Raw genomic sequence first — 20,255 nt, 5'->3', positions numbered from 1 at the left:
CTCTGGCCACACCAGCAATTCTGCCCTCTCCTGCATCATCAAGTTCTCTCTCTCTATTGGAGTGTCCGACATGAATGCTGTAATGTACCCCATATGTAGTAAGCAGACTAAGGACCCCCAAAAGATATCCCTGTCCTAATTCCCAGAACCTGTGATTGTGTTAGGTCACACAGCAAAGGAGAATCAAGGGAGAAGATGGAATGAGGTTGCTAATGAACTGACCTTAAAATACAGAGATTATCCTGTATTATCTGGGTATACCCAGTGTGGCCACAAGAGGTCTTAAAATAAGCGGGAGGAAGAAGAGGGAAGCAGAAGAAGACTGTTAGAGACAGATGTGACTGTGGAAGAAGGGTCAAAGAGATACAATGTTGCTGGCCTTAAAGATGGAAGAAGGGGTCGGGAGCCAGGGAATGCAGGAAGCCTCTAGAAGCTGAAACAGGCAAGGAAACTGATTCTCCCCTAGAGCCTCTGGAAAGGAACACAGTCTCCCTGACAGCTTAATTTTAGTCTGGTGAGACCCACATTGGACTTCCAACCTACAAGATTGTAAGATGACTAAGTTGTGTTGTTTTAAGCCACTAAATGTGTGGTAATTTGTTACAGCAGCAATAGAAAATGAATCTACCATATCATAAACAACAACAAAAACTCTCTTCAGCTATTGTCCTATTTTCTTGCTCCCTTATAGAAAGCTCTTTAAATGAGTCACCTGTATTCACTGGTTCTCAATGCCCACCCCCACCCCCCACCAATTTAGTAAAATGTACATGACATGACATTTCCCATCTTCACCTTGTTTATTGTATAGCTTAGTGCAGCCCCCTGCCTCCCACCTCCCCCAGGACCCAGGGAGTGAGCTTTGTCTGTATTTACAGCTGCTCCCCATCGCTCGCATTACTGTGTGAGCTCCGCCTGCTGTCAGATCAGCAGTGGCTTTAGATTCTCTCAGGAGCATGAGCCCTATTGTGAACTGTGCATGTGAGGGATCTAGGTTGTGTGCTCGTTATGAGAATCTAATGCCTGATAATCTATCACTGTCTCCCATAACCCCCAAGATGGGACCATCTAGTTGCAGGAAAGCAAGCTCAGGCTCCCACTGATTCTACATTATGGTGAGTTGTATATGTATTTCTTGATATATTACATTGTAATAATAATAGAAATAAGGTGCACTAAAAATGTAATGAGTTGAATTATTCTGAAATCGTTGCCTCCCTGCCCCCCACTGCCACCACTGCCTCAGTCCCTGGAAATACCATCTTCCCCTAAACAGATCCCTGTTGCCAAAAAGGTTGGGGACTAAAAGCTTAGTGGATTAAATATATTTGTAATGTTGTGCATCACCACCATCCAGCTCCATAACTCCTTGCATTTTGTAAAACTGAAATTCTATGATCAATAAACAATAACTCCCCATTCCTCCCTTCCCCCTAGTAACCACCATTCTACTTTCTGTCTAGAATTCTGACCACTCTTAAGTATTTCATATAAGTTATGGAATTGTAGAGTTATTTGTCTTTTTGTGACTGGCTTATTTCACTTAGCATGTTATTGAGGTTCATCGATGTAACGTGTCAGAATGTCTTTCCTTTTTTCTTTTCTTTTTTTTCTTTCTTTTTTTTTTTTTTTTGATACAGAGCCTTGCTCTGTTGCCCAGGCTGGAGTGCAGTGGTGTGATCTCGGCTCACTGCAAGCTCTGCCTCCTGGGTTCACACCATTCTCCTGCCTCAGCCTCCCGAGTAGCTGGGACTATAGGTGCCCGCCACCACTCCCGGCTAATTTTTTGTATTTTTAGTAGAGACTGGGTTTCACCTTGTTAGCCAGGATGGTCTCAATCTCCTGACCTCGTGATCTGCCCGCCTTGGCCTCCCACAGTGCTGGGATTACAGGCGTGAGCCACCACACCCGGCCATGTCTTTCGTTTTTAAGGCTGAATGATATTCCATGGTATGTATACACCACATTTTCCTTATCTGTTCATTTGTTGACGGACACTTGGGTTGCTTCTACATTTTAGCTATTGTGAGTACTGCTGCTATGAACATGGGTGTACAAACCCAATTCTCTCTTTAGTTTAGTTTTTACTTTTTTCTTCCTCAGTGATCCTTTTCTGAGCAATTCCCTCTTGAATCTGCTATAAGAAATCTTTTTTTTTCTGACCACTCCATCAAATGTATGCTCATCAAAGTCACCAGTGACTTCTACATCCTCATAGTCAATTGTCACTTCTCAAATAGTATTAGAAAAGGTGATCACTCCCTCACGTTTGAAATACCTTCTTCTCTGGCTTCCAGGATGCCACACTGTCCTGGTTTCAGCCTTCATTTGTGGTTACTCTTCAATCTTCTTTGCCAATTCCTCCTAATTTCGCTAATCACACAGAGTAGCCCAGGATTCAGTTCTTGGATCTCTTCTCTTTTCTGTCAACCGTCCTTCTGAGCTTACCTCATCCACTCTCATAGCTTTAAATGCCACTTATACACCGATCACCAAGTGTGTATCTCCAGCCAAGACCTCTGACCTCCACTCCAGACTCACATATCTAACCTCTCACTTGACAGCTCCATGAGGATGTCTGTTGGGCATCCAAACCTTCACACTCCGAAACTGATTTAATTTTACCTCCAAAACCTGCTCGTCCTGTTTGTCTTCTTCATCCTTTAAGTTGCTCAGGCCGAAAACCTTTGACTCACCTTTGCCACCTCTTTTACTTTCCTGCCCCTCACTCAACCTTTCAGTCAATTCTGGTAGGGTTTTCTGTTTTCTTCGTTTATAGAAGTATCTCCATGGCCTAAAACCATAATTAGCACAAGCCTATTAGCGAAGTCCTTCAAAATACGTCCAGAATTTGATTAAGTCTCGCCACTTCTACTGCTACTATCCCAGTGCAAGTCATTTTCATCTCAAGCCTGGATTTTTGTTATAGCCTCCTAAAGAGGTCTAAGTAGTTTTCTTACTTCCTTTTCTTCCTGTAGTCTGTTCTCCACATAGCAGACGGAGTAATCCTTTAAATATAAACTAGAGCACATCATTGTTCTTCCTGACACCCTCCATGGTGAAGTGTCCTACTACCTCTACTTATGTCACTACACTGAGTGAAGTGTCTTACTTCACTTAGAGTAAAAGCCCAACGCTTTACCATGGCCCGCAAGGCCCAGTAACTCAGGTTCTGGGAACTTCCCCACCCTCATCTACTTCCTGCCCTCCCAGTCTGCTCAGCTATATTGACATCCTGAATGCTTCTTGAACTAGTCAGGTAACTTTCCACCTCAAGACCTTTGCATTGGATAGTCCTGATTTCAATGCTCTTTCTTCAGATTCTTCACTACTCATGCCCTCAACTCTTTCGCATCTTCAAGCAGATATCACCATCTCAGTAAAGCCTTCTCTGGTCATTCCATTTAAGTCTCCATCACCCAGCTTCCACCCGCAGCGTTCCCCTCTCTCGGCTTATTTTTTCCGTTGTACTTATTACTTCCAACACACCAGACACTTTACTGATTTTGTTTACTATCTATCTCCCCTACTAAGTTCTATGAAGAAGATATTTTGGCATGATTTGTTTACTAAAGTATCCCAAGGCCCAGAAAAGTAGTTGGCACATTATAGGCACTCAGTGTATAAAGGTGCATATTTGAATGAATGAATCGCTGGAAGGCAGAATACAAAGGGAAAATGTAGAATCATGAGGCCAACAGGGGAAGCGGGACCGTGTCCTGAGTGACTTCTAAGCCATGTTTCTAAAGGTCGGTAGGATGCCACTGATACGTCGTAAGTATGGGATTAGTATGTTCAGAATCATATTATTTAAAAATCACTCTAGTAATAGTATGGAGGATCAGCAGAGGGTAAGTCTAGGAGAAGCTCAGGATTTCTGACAGATGGTAAGGCCACTGACTGAAGTAAGGAGGAGAAATAGTTTGGAAGGCAGAGTGTGGTAATGGTAGGAAATGACAATTATCATTTGGGACATTTTGAGGTAGTGGATTAGAAGACAGTACTGAGGCCTTAACCGAAACACAGTAAAAAGAGACAAAAAGAAAAAAAATGTAGAAGTGCTATCAGGAATCATGGAGGATGTATTGAGATGACATGGTATATATTTGTGGATAGGAAAGCCAGAACAAGATAAAGTGAGAATGATGGAAAAAACAATATTAAAAATATGTCGGGCCAGGCACAGTGGCTTACACCTGTAATCCCAGCACTTTGGGAGGCTGAGGAGGGAGAATTGCTTGAGGCCAGGAGCTTGAGACCAGCCTGGGCAACCCAGCATGACACCCCCGTCTCTTAAAAAAAAAAAAAATTAAAAGAGATACTGACAGAGTTTTCTGAAACTGAAAGACAGTCAAAATTTTTCATTCACGTGGAGAGTGTACTTTGAATATCAAGCAGAAAAAATAAAATATATAAAATCTATAGTAAGTTCTATCACAATGAAGCTGCAGAACATGCAGGGTAAAAGGGAAATGGTAAAAGCTGCCAGAAAAAAGGGAGTGTCTACAATGGGACAATAATTAGGCTGGCAGCGTGCTTTCCTGTAGCAACCATGCAGGCTGAAGGTGGGGCAGCAATAGCTTCAAAATGCTGCGAGAAGCGCCGCCCACTCCTTACTGTGTGTGGACTGGGTGTGGCACACTGGCAACTCTCCCTGAACGACTCTGGATGCTGGTCTCCCTAGAATCTCTTGGGTCTAAAGATTGATCTTCTTACCTCCTATAATTCCTGAGGTGGATAACTAACTAGGGGGTCACAAAATTAATTCCACAATCTTGTAGCATGTCCTGAATAGATGTTCTGACAATGAACGTTTCCAGCTTTTGGGACATCTCCCACAATTCTAAAATAACAGGAATGTCATGCTGAACATCCTAGTACAGTGAACAATGTTACATAATTTGGGATTTTCCTCTGCTGTTTCATGTATGTTTGACTTGCTTCCCAAACTGGCTTGTAAACATATATTACTTTTACATTAGCTAAGTAGAAATTTTTCAATGTATACTTTTAACAATGATAATAAACATTATATTCTTCTTCTTTATTGAGCACGTCCTATGAGCCAAGCTCTCTGCAAAGTGTTTTATTCACATTATCTCTCATTAACATTAGCTGCAAGGTAATGACTGTCACCTCCATTTTACAGATGAGTGAGCTGAAGCTTAGCGAGGTCAGTGACCTGTCCGGGATCAGATTCTGGGTAAGAGGAAAAGGCAGGAATATGACACATGTCTGTTATAACTTCAAAGCCTGACCTTTCAGCCTCTATGCTATATTAATCGGTGAAACATAGTAACTATTGATAAGAATGACTGTGTTAATCATTTGGAGTGGGAATATTTACTTGGAATGTTGACTTTTTTGTTGTTGTTCTTCCCAGAAAAAGTGTCTCTATGGTCTCTTGCAGAATTTCCAGCAAGGCCCAATTCCACGGAAATCAGTGCCTCTACTTTACCAGCCACCTGTAGATGTATTATGACTTTTGATTGAGTTCTTCTTTCCTCTGGAGAAGGAACGGTAGATGAATCTGTGGACAGTTTCCATTCATATGACTTGTCAGCATTGAACACATAACCCCTCTTTTTGCATTACCTCGCAGAGTGTGCGGGGCTTTACCAGGGTCTATTCTTCAGTGTCCTGCCATGTGCTACACAGTTCATTATTTGCTTGAGGAAGAAGGGTAAGCCCTGATAGTAAGGGGGTAAGGGGACATGCTTCCCAAGAGTCACTTACTCTGTTTGTACTCTCAGTACCTTGCAGAGTGCTAGCCAAGTCATGTGTGCTTAGTAAAACCTCAGTTAAATCTATAAACTTTAAGAACTTTGGAACAAAAGTAGTAGAAAAAGTAAGGGAGTTTTAGCAAGTGGATAAATGGCAAAAGTAATCCTGTGTTGAAACTCTACCAGATGAATGTTGTTACCAAACTTCCGTGTGGTCCGCTAGGTCCAGAAAGACATTTTTGTGGTACGTAGGTAATAGAAGTGGCCAGATTAGCCATAAACAGATCTTGTTTAGCTATAAAGGCACAATAAAAACTATTGTCCAAGGCAGGGGAGAACAATGCATAAAATCTTTAATATATCTATACTAGTTCTTACAGTAATTCTTTCTATTTTATGCCCTTTCCATTATAAAATGCTCATTAGGGTCCATGCCTTAGCATGACTTTAAAACACTACAAAGTAACAAAATTTCAAACCTCCAGATCAGATGATGCTATGTTTAAAAACAGGAAAATTGGCCAAGGAATGAAAAATATTAATAGAAATAAATTTAAAACTACAGTGCTCACCACATGATTTTCCAATGGTGACAGATATTATTTATGAAATACAGCTGGAAAATAGATTATTAAAACTGAAAAATATAAACATATAATTAATTTCACATAGCATATATCACAATTAATTGCAGGTGAATTATAGGTAAGCATAGAACATAAAGCATAATACGTTGAATAGAATTGTGTAAGTGTCCTTGTTGGGAAGAAGAATAAATATTTTTTAAAATGGCTTTAACTAAGGTATTATTAGAACACAATAAACTACACATATTTAAACTGTACCCAGTGACAAACTTTAATATATGTATACACTTGTGAAACCATCATCACAATCAAGATAATAACACACCCATCACCCCAGAGTGCTCTCAGGCTCCACTGTGTCCCATTGCTCCCAACTCTTCCCACCTGTTCCCTCCCCCAGACCCACACAACCACTGATCTGCTTTCTGTTACTATCGTTTGCATGAATGTAAGTTTTTGACTGGTGAAGTGGTTATTGATTATATGATGGATGGTTCTACTTTGTTTTTTGTTTTTGTTTTTTCCCCGAGATGGAGTCTCACTCTGTTGCCCAGGCTGGAGTACAATGGTGCCATCTCGGCTCACTGCAAGCTCCGCCTCCAAGATTCAAGCAATTCTTGTACCTCAGCCTCTCAAGCAGCTGGAATTACAGGAGCGTGCCACAACCCCCAGCTAATTTTTGTATTTTTAGTTGAGACGAGGTTTCGCCATATTGGCCAGGCTGGTCTCGAACTCCTGACCTCAGGTGATCCTCCCGCCTTGGCCTCCCAAAGTGCTGGGATTACAGATGTGAGTCGCTGCTCCTGGCCAGGTTCTACTTTTAAAAAGCCAAAATGTAATGAAAAAAAGCAAGGAAAGAACTGAAATGGAAACTTTTTGTGATAAATGACAAGTAAAAGCTTAATATCCACACTAGCAAACATTTAATAGAAAGAATATTTTATTTTGGTTTATTTGATTGCAAAGAACAGGGACAGTCCAGTGGTTCACGCCTGTAATCCCAGCACTTTCGGAGGCCGAGGCTAGTGGATCGTGAGGTCAAGAGATCGAGACCATCTGGCCAACATGGTGAAACCCCGTCTCTACTAAAAATACAAAAATTAGCTGGGCGTGGTGGCACACTCCTGTAGTCCCTGCTACTGGGGAGGCTGAGGCAGGAGAATCGCTTGAACCCAGGAGGCAGAGGTTGCAGTGAGCCGAGATTGTGCCATTGCACTCCAGCCTGGGCAACAAGAGCGAAATTCCATCTAAAAAAAAAACAACAAAAAAAGGATGCATATTTTAGGAATGCACATGACTGGATTACTGCTGAAAACAGAGGTAACTTGAAGGCTTGGCTCTTCAGGTTTTCTCTCAAGGGTCTCATGGGCCAAATGTTTGTTCTCCAGTTGCACCTCTGCTTCTTTAAGCCCATCTGTTTCGTTTGCCCCCTACCACCTATCTTTCTCCGCTAACTTTAATTTGCAGTCCCTCATAATTTCAGCATGCCGTGGCTCATCTGATTCCAAATACACCCGTGGCATACCTTGATTCAGCCTCTTTGACTTTCGTTCCTTCTATTAAGTGTATTGACACTCAGTCTTTTCAAATTCAAGTTCTCACGGGAGGAGTGTGATTGGCTTGGCTCGCCTTTTTGGCCCAGGCCATTCACTGTTACCTTTGGATCTGAAATGACCCATCACCTAGGATCAAAAAGTAGGGTCACCTGGTTCTAAACATCAGTAGGGCAGCTTTCCTCAGGAAGGGGTATGAGTAGTGCAGGCATTGAGTGCTTTTCTGTCTAGCAAAGAGAATGGTGCTTGAGAGACAGCTGGAAATGGATTCAAATCCCAGCTCTATTATTTAGTAGCCGTGTCACTTTGGGGTACTTGCCTAACCTCTCTGAGCCTTAGGTTTTTTGTATTGGTGGAAGGTGTCCAAGTTCTTGGCATTGTGAACAAAGAATTGGACAAAATGCACAAAGCAAGGAAAGAATGAAGCAACAAAAGCAGAGATTTATTGAAAATGAAAGTATACTCCATATGGTGGGAGCAGCCCAAGCAAGCAACTCAAGAGGCAAGTTACAGAATTTTCTGGGGTTTAAATACCCTCTAGAGGTTTCCCATTGGTTACTTGGTGTACAGGTGTACCCCCTATGTAAAGGAAGTACTGGCCTGGAATCAGTCTGATTGATTGCAGGAGGGGGCCAATCAGAGTCTGAAGCAAAGTTACAAAGTTACACCCTATGCAAAGGTCTGATTGGTTGCAGAAAGTGACCAATCAGAGGCTGAAATGAAGTTACAAAGTTATAGTACTATGCAAATGAAAACTTGGCCAGCAACCAGCCTGATTGTCTCCCAGAGGGGACAAATCAGAGGCACTTTCAATTTTTCATCTGCCACTCAGAAAATGGGAGGTTGCAAAGGGATTAGCCTCTGGTCCTTTTCTTACCTGGGCATGGAAAGTTGGGGTTTTCTTTGTGATTGAGTTCTAGGAAGTCAGCATGAATTCGGCCTTAGGTTCCCTGCCTCCAGACCCTGTTCTCCTGCCTCATTTTCATTTTAACTTGGGAATAATAACTGCCTTGAAGAAATTTTGTAACAAATATATAAAATAATATCTGTAAAGCTCTGGTATAGTATCTAGCACACAATAGGTCTCAATAATGATAGCTATTTTATTATCACATTAACAGATTAATAATGATCTCAGGAAAAAGATACCTCACACAAGAGGGAAGCCAAATAGTGGGATAACATTTAAGGACATGGTCAGCCTCACAATTTTTTAAACGCATTTGAGAATAGCTATGAGATACATCTCACTTTTTTTTTTTTTTTTGAGACGGAGTTTCACTCTTGTTGCCCAGGATGGAGTGCAATGGTGCAATCTCGGCTCACCACAACCTCGGCCTGGGTTGATTCTCCATTCTCCTGCCTCAGCGTCCTGAGTAGCTGGGATTACAGGTATGTGCCACCATGCACGGCTAATTTTGTACTTTTAATGGAGACAGGTTTTCTCCATGTTGGTCAGGCTGATCTTGAACTCTCGACCTCAGGTGATCCACCTGCCTTGACCTCCCAAAGTGCTGGGATTACAGGTGTGAGCCACCGCACCCGGCCACATCTCACTTCTGTTAAACTTGCTAAAATAAACTAAAATTAACCATTCCAATATTGATGGGACAATGAGGAAAGAGTACATTCATATTTGGTTGATGGCATTATACATTAGCCTAATTATTCCAAATAGCAATCTCATAAAACATACCCTCCAATTCATAGTACCTTCTGGGCAAATACTTCCCAAGGAGGTAGTTAAAAAGGAATACTTCTATTTGTACAACATATTTATAGCTTTCTTTTTAATTCAGGCTTTCATCCTTTTCGAACTGAAAGAGACCTAAGAAGTTATTTTTTTTTCTCTTGGGTTGCATGTTAGAATCATTTCGGAGCTTTCAAAAAACACTGATGTTCATGTCTCATGCCAGAAATATGGAGTTAATAGTCCTAGAATATGGCCTAGGCCTGAGTACGGTTTAAAAGCTCCTCAGGTGATACTAATGTACAGCCAGGAAGGAAAACCACTCTTCCAATCCCACTCTATTAGGGGATCTATGAATAAACAAGAGCCAGAGAGGCTGAAAGCCCTCTCAAAAGAAGTCACAGAGAGGTGATAAAAGAGCTGGATTGAACTAAAGATGCTCCAAGTGCCTGCTTCCAGCTTCTAGTCCTGGTGAATGACTGGAAATTTCCAGGTGCTCAACACTTAGAGACCAGGTAACAAATTATAGCAGAGCAATACAACACATTCATTCATTGTTATTGAAAGGACAACTGTGGACAGGGTAGGACATTGGTGAGAACCAAGTGTGATACTGGTGTCTCCATTACTGCCCCTCATAGAGAGACAGCAACTGTTCCTAGCTGAAAGGGTTGAATCCTCGTGGGTGCCCTTATCTCCTTCTCCAACATCTCTGTTGTGGAGGGTGAGGTTATCAGTGTCCAGGACTGCTGAATGATGGGCTGTCTGTGCTGAGCAGTGATGAACTAGCAAGAGTTCATTTTTAAAAACTGTGATGAAGTATGTATAGCATAAAATTTACCGCTTTAACCATTTGTAAGTATACAGTTTCTCTGGCATTAAGTACATTCACATTGTTTTGCATCCATCACCACTACCCATCTCCAGAACTTTTTCATCATCCCCAGCTGAAACTTCATACCCATTAAACATTAACTCCTAATTCCTCCCACCCTGCCACCTCAGACCCTGGTTGCTATTACTCCACTTCCTCTCTCTATAAATTCGACTATCGCAGGTACCTCATATAAGTGGGATCATGCAGTATCTGTTCTTTGTGTCTGGCTTATTTCACTTAGCATAGCGTCTCCAAGTTTAAAAGGCCATTTAAAAAAATAAATTATCCTCTTTCTCTCTGCTCCCCTGTTCTTTCCACCAAATGTCCTTTTCCTTCCAGGTTGAGGACCACCTATCCCTTCTATCAATCCTGGCTTACCCATTCTAGTGTACTCTGCCTTTTTCCTCTTCCTTTAAAGCTTAGTGTTATCTAGTGAGCAAGATAGGAAACGCTAGCTCTGCAAGCTCGTATATGAGACTGCAAAGTCTGAAGGGTGGTTTTGTTTTGTTCTTGCATCTTCATTTCTGCTTCAGTGTGGACTGAGGGAAGAAAAGAGACTGTTGGGGAATGAGAGAGAAAGAGGAAAACAGAATATAATCACATTTATACTTGGAAATGTAGACCTGTCTCACATGAAAAAATGGTATCTACATTATTTTAGAAATGGTAGAAGTAGAATTTCATCAGAAATGCTTTGTTTTTATTTATGAGGAAATGTTGCACACTGTTAAGCATATTAACTCTGGATCTGAATTATCTGAATTTGAATCCTAGCTCTAATACTTTTTAGTTGTGTGTTCTAGAGCAAATAACTGAATTTCTCTATACTTTAGTTTTTGTTTTGCTTTTTTTTTGTTTTGTCTCACTCTGTCGCCCAGGCTGGAGGACAGTGGCATGATCATAGCTCACTGCAGCCTCGACCTCCTGGGCTCAAGCAATTGTCTTGCCTCAGCCTCTTAAGTAGCTGGGACTACAGGCACATGCAATCACACCCAGCTAATTTTTTGTATTTCTTGTAGAGATGGAGTTTTGCCATGTTGCCCAGGCTGGTCTTAAACTCCTAAGCTCAAGCAATTAGCCTACCTTGGCCTCCCAAAGTGCTGGGATTACAGGCATGAACCACCATGCCCATCCTGGTCAGTGCTTTGGTGTTTCATTCGGTTAAATAAGGAAAAATAGATTTTAAGTTTTAAGATTTAAGTTAGCATTATTCATAGTAGCCTCAAACCAGGCATAATGCAAATGTCCGTTAGTTGATGAATGGAAAAACACAATGTAGTCTATCTTTCAATGAAACACTTCTTAGCAATAAAAAGAAACAACCTGCCAAATCACACACCACCACAGACGAAACTCAAAAACATCTTGCCAAGAAACCAGACACAAAAGACTACATATGGTAGGATTCCATTTGTGTGAAATTTCTAGAAAAAGCTGAACTGTTGAGACAGAGGTCAGTGGTGGCCTCGGGCATGCATGGGGCCCAGGATTCACTGCAGACAAGCCTGAGGAAACCTTTCTGGGTGATGGAAGTGTTTTAAAACTGGATTTTGGTGATAGTTGTGTTTTAAAACCGGATTTTGCACTCATAGGTGGGAATTGAATAATGAGATCACTTGGACTCAGGAAGGGGAACATCACACACCGGGGCCTATCATGGGGAGGGGGGAGGGGGGAGGGATTGCATTGGGAGTTATACCTGATGTAAATGACGAGTTGATGGGTGCAGCACACCAACATGGCACAAGTATACATATGTAACAAACCTGCACGTTATGCACATGTACCCTACAACTTAAAGTATAATAATAATAAATAAATTAAAAAAAAAAAAAAAAGAGAAAAGTTAACCTATAAAAAAAAAAAAACAAAAAAAAAACCGGACTTTGGTGATGGTTGCACAATGTAAAAATTGACTAAACCTCGGCCGGGCGCGGTGGCTCAAGCCTGTAATCCCAGCACTTTGGGAGGCCGAGACGGGCGGATCACGAGGTCAGGAGATGGAGACCATCCTGGCTAACACGGTGAAACCCCGTCTCTACTAAAAAATACAAAAAACTAGCCGGGCGAGGTGGTGGGCGCCTGTAGTCCCAGCTACTCGGGAGGCTGAGGCAGGAGAATGGCATGAACCCGGGAGGCGGAGCTTGCAGTGAGCTGAGATCCGGCCACTGCACTCCAGCCTGGGCGACAGAGTGAGACTCCGTCTCAAAAAAAAAAAAAAAAATTGACTAAACCTCACTAAACTTTACTCTTAAAATGGATTAATTTATGGTGTGTCAGTTTTATTGCTATAAACTTATAAACTGTTAAAAGGAAATTCGAAATGAATTGAAACTGGAGACTCAGATTCTGGTTCTTACTTTTAAAGGAAAAAAGAAACATATTGTTTTTGTAAAAATAACACACAGTCATTGTTGGGAGACAATTCTCCACCGGTCTCTTGTGTTTCAGCACATGTTTCAAGCGAAACTCTGGCTCTCCTTTGTTCCAGCCTGTTTCTGCAGCCTTTGAAGACAGGAAGTATCTCCAGCCAGAGCAAAAGGCAGACACGCTTACTATCCCGTGTAACAAGAATAGCTCCCTCTGCGGCAAAGGGCAGGTAAGCTGAATGCTCATGATGAAACAGTCAGGTGCTCTAAAGTCAAGATTTTTCTTCTGTAATGCAGCCCACCGTGACTGCAGGTGTCACCTGGTCTTTATCACGTTGTCCTGTGGGAACATGGGGATTGGGGGCTGGCAAACCAGTGAAGAATATGCTGACACTCAGTCACTGCTCTTGCTGTCAGGAGTAAAGCTCTTTGTCTTGTGTCTTCTGTTAACACCCATGAAACTGTAGCAGGCTCACTTTTTAGCTTGCACGTAGAGTAAAATCTCTGACTCCTGGGTTCTTGTTTTAAAGAATTGTGGTAAAATATACATAACATTAAATTTACCATTTTAGCCATTTTAGGGATACAGTTCAGTGGCAGTAAGTACATTTACAATGTTGTATAACTATCACCATTACACATCTCTAGAGCTTTTTAAAAATTAATTAATTTATTTTTTGAGATGGAGTCTCACACAGCCCCTTGGGCTAGAGTACAGTGGCTCGATCTCGGCTCACTGCAATCTCCGCATGCTGGGTTCAAGCGATTCTCCTGCCTCAGCCTCCCGAGTAGCTGGGATTACAGGCGTCTGCCACCACGCCCAGATAATTTTTTTGTATTTTTAGTAAAAACCGGGTTTCACCATGTTGGCCAGGCTGGTCTTGAACTCCTGACCTTGTGATTCGCCCGCCTTGGTCTCCCAAAGTGCTGGGATTACAGGTGTGAGCCACCGCGCCCAGCTCACATTGCTCTAGAGCTTTTTAATCATTCCATGTTGAAACTCTACCCATTAAGCGATACTCCTCATTACCCCCTTTCCCTAGCCCCTGGCAACCACTGTTCTACTTTCTCTATAAACTCAACTACTCTAGGTACCTCATATAAGTGGAATGATACACTATTTGTCCTTGTGTGACTGGCTTGTTTCACTTTGCATAATGTCTTCAGAGTTTATCCATGTTGTAGTGTGTGTCAGGATTTCATTCCTTTTTAAGGCTGAATAATATTCCGTTGTATGTATATACCTTCACAGTTCTTGATGCTAATTATATCTTAAAATCAAGTAAAAAAAATACAAACAAGAAAGTTAAAAAAAAAAAAAAAGAAAGAAAGAAAGCATCTCATCATTTGGAAGTCATTATAATTCCAAATATCTATTTATGAATAGACAGAAAAACAGGTAGAGACAAAAAATGTTAGAAAATGGGCTTTGGGGTCTTGCTTTCTAATACTCACCTCCAGCTCCCTGGCCCGGACTATAGGTGCAGGCAGTTTTCTGGCTTAGGGGTTTGTCCCACTCCCAGAATCTACCCACCAGCTCCTGAGCCTCACAGGCAGGTTAAGAGGGGCTTGCAGCAGTTGGCCTCCCCACAGGTGAACAGCTGATCCCTGGCCACACTGACTCCTAGCCCTTGCTTTTCCCATCTCTAAGGAGTCCCTATGTCCTGAGGAGTTGTCCTATGCCACATTTCCCAGTTTTCCTCATTCAGTAATTCTTTATTAAAGGCCTGTTGTGGGTCAGGAGCTTTGCTAGGTACTGGGAGCACCTAGCCATAGAGATCCCACTCCTACCAGTGACTATCACTGTGCAGAGACAGAAAAGTAAACACATAAATACTACAAGACAAAATTCCCATCCTAGTGGAAGTAGGGAAGTCTCCCGGAAGGAGATGGCACAGGGTGTTGAAGGAGCGGGGTGAAGGTAGTGAGGAAGTGTGCGTGTGCTGGCAGGGCTGAGAGGAGCAACAGGTGTGAGGGAACCGGGGCACTGGAGTCCTGGAGTTTGAGGGCTTGCAAGGAATTACCTGTGGTTGAAACTCAGGAGGCAGGCAGGGGAATGGAGAGGGGCGGAGCTGGAGAATTACAGAGGCTCATAGGGTGAAGATGCTCTCATGCCATGCTGAGGAGGCCACCTGGGGAAGAACAGGCAGTGAGGAGCCATTGGAAGGTATGAAGCAGAAGAGGACATAGTGAGCTCTGTCTGAATGCATTCTCCCTTTGTCATAGCGACAGTCCACATTCTGTCCTCAATCCCAGTGCCTGGTTTACTGCAGCACTTCTACTCTCCATCCAGTGCACCCTTCATGCTGGCGAATGAATGGAACACGACATTCCTTAGGTCTTCAGCAAATCCCACATAATGCATGCATTAGGGTTACAAATGAACAGATTCATGAAATGGAATTTTGATTCTCCAGTAGTTTGATTCTAGTTCTAGTTGCTAATGCCATTACGTGAAAATACTGATGGGGCCATCTGTCTTCTCAAAGTGCAAGATTTTGAAATTGTGTCGTATTTCTGGAAATTCAAACACAACATTTACTGACAATCACTGGTGAATGATGAAAGGGCAATATTTCAGTCTAAGTCAACCCAATTCCTGACAGACACAGGAAAGCAAAAAGATTAACCAGCCTTGGCTGCCTGACCTGTTCTTTGTCCTCAGCCATAACACAGCATGCAGACCATTCTTCATTAACCAGAGCGGGGCAGGGAAGGGCGTGGTAGGAGGAGGGTGTGAATCAGCATAACCACAGTCAACTTTCCATGGCCTTGGGACATACTAAATGTGGCTAAGGCTGGACTCTGGACATGTTCGGCATTTAAGACGCTGCCCATTCATCCTGACTCTGCTCTCCTTCACCTCCATAAAGGGTAGTCTAGGGAGAGAGGTGCCAAGCCTTTGTTCTGGGGTCTGGGGCTCTGGAAGAGGCCAAGATCACTCCTCCCCCTCTGTATTGGGAGCTTCAACAAAGGCCACTTGCTATCCCCCGCCTTTGGTTTATAGGGAAGTATGTTATCAGCTTCTACTCAATTATCTAACAATTCAAGGGCCAGGTGCACCTTAACAAATAAAGGGCTTCCCTCCTCCTGTGAACAGGGGAAGAAGGTTCAGATGGGCAAAATGAACTTCTTTGATGCAGGAAGGAATTGAGAAGAGAGAATATGGGCGACTAATGAAGAATAAAAAGTAATCCCAGGCCGGGCGCGGTGGCTCACGCCCGTAATCCCAGCACTCTGGCAGGCGGAGGCGGGAGGATCACAAGGTCAGGAGATGGAGGCCATCCTGGCTAACACGGCGAAACCCCGCCTCTACTAAAAATACAAAAAAAATTAGCTGGGTGTGGTGGTGGGCGCCTGTAGTCCCAGCTACTTGAGAGGCTGAGGCAGGAGAATGGCGTGAACCTGAGAGGCGGAGCTTGCAGTGAGCCGAGATAGTGCCACTGCACTCCAGCCTGGGCGACAAAGTGAGACTCCGTCTCAAAATAATAATAATAATAATAATAATAATAATAATAGGCCGGGCACGGTGGCTCACGCCTGTAATCCCAGCACTTTGGAAGGCCGAGGTGAGTGGATCACAAGGTCAGGAGTTCAATACCAACTTGGCCAAGATGGTGTAACCCTGTCTCTACTAAAAATACAAAAAAAAAAATTAGCCAGGCGTGGTGGCGGGCGCCTGCAATCCCAGCTATTCAGGACACTGAGGCAGAGAATTGCTTGAACCCAAGAGGTGGAGGTTGCAGTGAGCTGAGATTATACCGCTGCACCCAAGCCTGGGCAGACAGAGTGAGTCTCCATCTCAAACAACAACAACAACAACAAATAACCAAACAACAAAAAATAATAATAATAATTCCATTTACATAACCATGAGTGGAGCATTTCACAAAAACCAAGACCACTGTGGAATTATGTTTGTGCTTCCTAATGGCTTGGAGTCTAGTCTAGAGGACAGGGTAATAGGCAAAGATCTGACTAAGGCTTGGGCCCTGTCCCACCACTTGCCTACTACCAGTTCTGCACCATGGCAGGCATGCCCTCTTCCAGGGCTGGGCTTAACCCAGCACTTCTTCCCCCATCCACAACTGGGAAGGGAGCTCACAGGGGCCCCTCACAGTCTGTGGATTCTGATGCAAGATGTCAACTGCACTGGCCTTAATTTTGCCATTGCCCAGATACACTCAACATTCAAACTAGATCTAATTTTAGATTTAGATCTAATGTTATGTCAGGCGCAGTAGCTCATGCCTGTAATCCCAGAACTTTGGGAGGCTGAGGGAGGCTTGAGGTCAGAAGTTTGAGGCCAACCTGGCAAACATGGCAAAACCCACTAAAAATACAAAAATTAGCCGGGTGTCAAGGCAGGCTCCTGTAGTCCCAGCTACTCGGAGGCTGAGGCAGGAGAATCTCTTGAACCTGGGAAGCGGAGGTTGCAGTGAGCTGAGATTGTGCCATTGCACTCCAGCCTGGGCGACAGGGCAAGCCTGTGTCTCAAAAACAAAACAAAACAAAACTAATTTTAGTTTTAGTTCACCTAGTTTAGATCTAGTTCATTTAATAGCTAGATGAAATTTGGCTTCTGATAAGAGTCCTAGGCCCCACCCTCCAGCCACTCCCACACTCACCACTGGCTCTGCTTCCCTCCATCTACCCCACTCATCACACACAAAGACTTAAAAGAAACAATAACATACTGAAATATCTTTCTGGATTATTTTCAGCATAGTAGGGATTAAAGTCATAAAATGACACTCTCAGGGAGGAGTATTTCAGATGTGAGCCAGCAGGTAGAAGCAGAATTTTTGGATCAAGGAGGCTTTGTTTTATTCTTCCCACAAATTGCTCCGCACAGAATGCTGCTAATCTGCTTATGAGCAAAGCAAGAATAGAACAGTTACTTTGTGGATTGATAGCACAGGTTATTAGAGCTGGAAAGCACCTTAGTGATCATCTGGCTCGAAGCCCTTTAGTTTACAGATGAGAAAATGGAGCTTCAGAGAGGTGAAATGATTTTTCAAAGTTAATAAACAACAGGACTAGATGCCAAATATGGTGTCTTTCTATTTTAGTGTTGCCTATAAATTAGGCAACACTGAGGTAGGAAGGATACAGCAAATTTACAGCTTTCAAAAGAGCTCACTGAACAATTTATTTAAGCCTTTCCTTCCGTGGAAAGCATCTCCATTGAAGAAATATTGCTTAGAATTTGGAAATCCCTGTTTCTGGGGCCAGTGTCAGTCATTTTTGCTTCCCCATATGTAGCATAGTGCTTTGCACAGTAGATTTGCTCCCTTAATCCCTTTATCCCTTTATTCTTTTTTCTTTTTCTTTTTCTTTTTTTGAGACGGAGTCTTGCTCTGTCACCCAGGCTGGAGCGCCATCTCGGCTCACTGCAGCCTCCGACTCCTGGGCTCAAGCAATTCTCCCTCCTCAGCTTCCCAGAGTAGCTGGGATTACCGGTGCGCACCACCACACCCAGCTAATTTTTATATTTTTAGTAGAGATGAGGTTTCACCATGTTGGCCAGGCTCATCTCAAACTCCTGATCTCAAGTGATCCACCGGCCTCGGCCTCCCAAAGTGCTGGGATTACAGGTGTGAGCCACCACACTGGCTAATCCCTATCTTTTAAAGGAGAGGGATTCTTTTTGTGTTTGCTTTGTACAGCTATAAAAACTAATCACATACTCCTCTGTGCTGTGTCCATCATTTCATCATTCACCTATCACACTGTAACATAAATAGTCTTATGTAATTTTTGTCTACCCAACAAAGACAAAGGGCTCTAATCCATCACTTTAGTGGCTACTTTGAGGGCATGAATTAGTTACTTTTGTATACTAGGACATAGTACAATGCCTGATATCTTACAGGTTTTCAATAAATGCTTTATCAACTGACTTGAGTAAATGTGGGCCTTTTTGTATATTATTGATGCATGAGTTTTATTTGTTAACTAAAACCAGCAAGTTAAGAAAAAATGTTCTTCATTTCAGTTGGAGTTTAATTTTTGTTTGTTTCCATTATATTTAATTAATGAAGACTATTTCTTTTGTTTATTCGCTCGTGTATAGATTTGTGCTAACTACCTAGTCTATAAAACAAAAATGAGCTGGAAAATTGATAGGTGGCTAAATACAATTCATACATTTATTTTGGCTTTTAGGATACACTATTGTTAGTTAAACTCATCACTTCACACTTATAAAAATATTGATGCATTTATAGTTAGTTGGAAGAGAGAATGTATCTACTTTAAAACTGTTTTTGAAAACTGGCTATAATTCTGGAAGCAAATATTTTCTGAAGTTTCTAGGCTTATATACTTTTTAAAAAGTGTTTTTTACATTAGATGGTTTTCTGGGAAATTTGAAATTAACCACTGGTTAGCATTCCATTAAGTTTTCAGGATAATTACAAATCTGTAAGTGTATAATGAGTAAGAGTAATTGACTAGAGTCCACATCTGTAAAGGAATCATAACTAAGTTATAATAATTGATTCATATGAGCCCAAGTTTTTCTTCTTTAGTTTTATTATCCAGTACATCACCATATGTAATTTATTATGTAGCTAGTTGTAATTCAGATAAATTTGCTGTTAGAAAAACCTGAATCTAGATGATACCACAGCAGAAAGATCACTTAGGAGATTCTCCTGGGTCTAGCTCATGCTTCTTTTGTCTAAACTTATTTTATATTTGTTTGGAATAAACTCTGGCTTTCACAGGGATCCTGAGTATCAATGAATCAATGATAATATTTTAGTTTTTCCATAGTGTGTGTGGACTTTTCCCATTTTTGTATTTTTAACAAGGATGAAAGTTCAGTAAATATTTAAATGTATTGATACTTGTAGCCAGTACATTCTGACCTGATAAATTATTGTCTGTTACATAAGAAACATAAATGGAACTCTTCTTCTGTAACAGTTCTTCCTTCTAATGGACAGTACTGGCACATGGTACTCTCTATCAACATAACTGTGTGTTTGTGCACACACACACATACACACAAACAGGCATACACACACAGTTAAATGGTTGAGAGGCAGCACAGTGTGATATATAGGAGGCTATGCTCTGTGTGGAACAGTGCTGGGTTCCATCCTCTGTCACATTCTGGTTGTGTGACTTTAAGGATGCTAATCTCTCTGAATCTCAATTTTTTTTTGTTTGTTTCTTTTTGAGACAAGGTCTCTCGTTCTGTTGCTCAGGCTGGAGTGCAGTGGTATGATCTTGGCTCACTGCAACCTCGACCTCCCCAGGCTCAAGCAATTCTCCCACCTCAGCCTCCCGAGTAGGTGGGACTACAGGCACATGCCACAACACCTGGCTAATGTTTGTACTTTTTGTAGAGATGGGGTTTCACCATGTTGCCCAGGATGGTCTCGAACTCCTGAGTTCAAGCAATCTGCCTGCCTTGACCTCCCAAAGTGCTGGGATTACAGGTGTA

The 20,255-nt window shown here is 42.3% G+C and overlaps 1 protein-coding gene across 6 annotated transcripts in view; it reads left to right on the top strand.

The window, feature by feature from the left end:
• The window catches only part of MYOM1 (myomesin 1), a 179,609-nt gene that overhangs the window by 8,440 nt on the left and 150,914 nt on the right, over nucleotides 1–20,255 (top strand). For 3 of the 6 annotated variants that reach the window (XM_065534075.2, XM_065534071.2, XM_074022763.1), the window contains exons 2-3: nucleotides 9,134–9,255; nucleotides 12,922–13,029. In XM_065534075.2, coding sequence (XP_065390147.1) covers nucleotides 9,134–9,255; nucleotides 12,922–13,029 — 230 coding nt within the window. Of the gene's footprint in view, nucleotides 1–9,133; nucleotides 9,256–12,881; nucleotides 13,030–20,255 lie in introns of all 6 variants that reach the window. The other 3 variants (XM_005587098.5, XM_065534073.2, XM_074022762.1) reach the window with 2 other exon arrangements.

The sequence above is a fragment of the Macaca fascicularis genome, chromosome 18, assembly GCF_037993035.2.
Source record: "Macaca fascicularis isolate 582-1 chromosome 18, T2T-MFA8v1.1".
In the NCBI taxonomy this organism is placed as follows: Eukaryota; Metazoa; Chordata; class Mammalia; order Primates; family Cercopithecidae; genus Macaca; species Macaca fascicularis.
The sequence above is the reverse complement of the archived record's forward strand: the minus strand, read 5'-3'. Positions and strand labels throughout refer to the sequence as shown.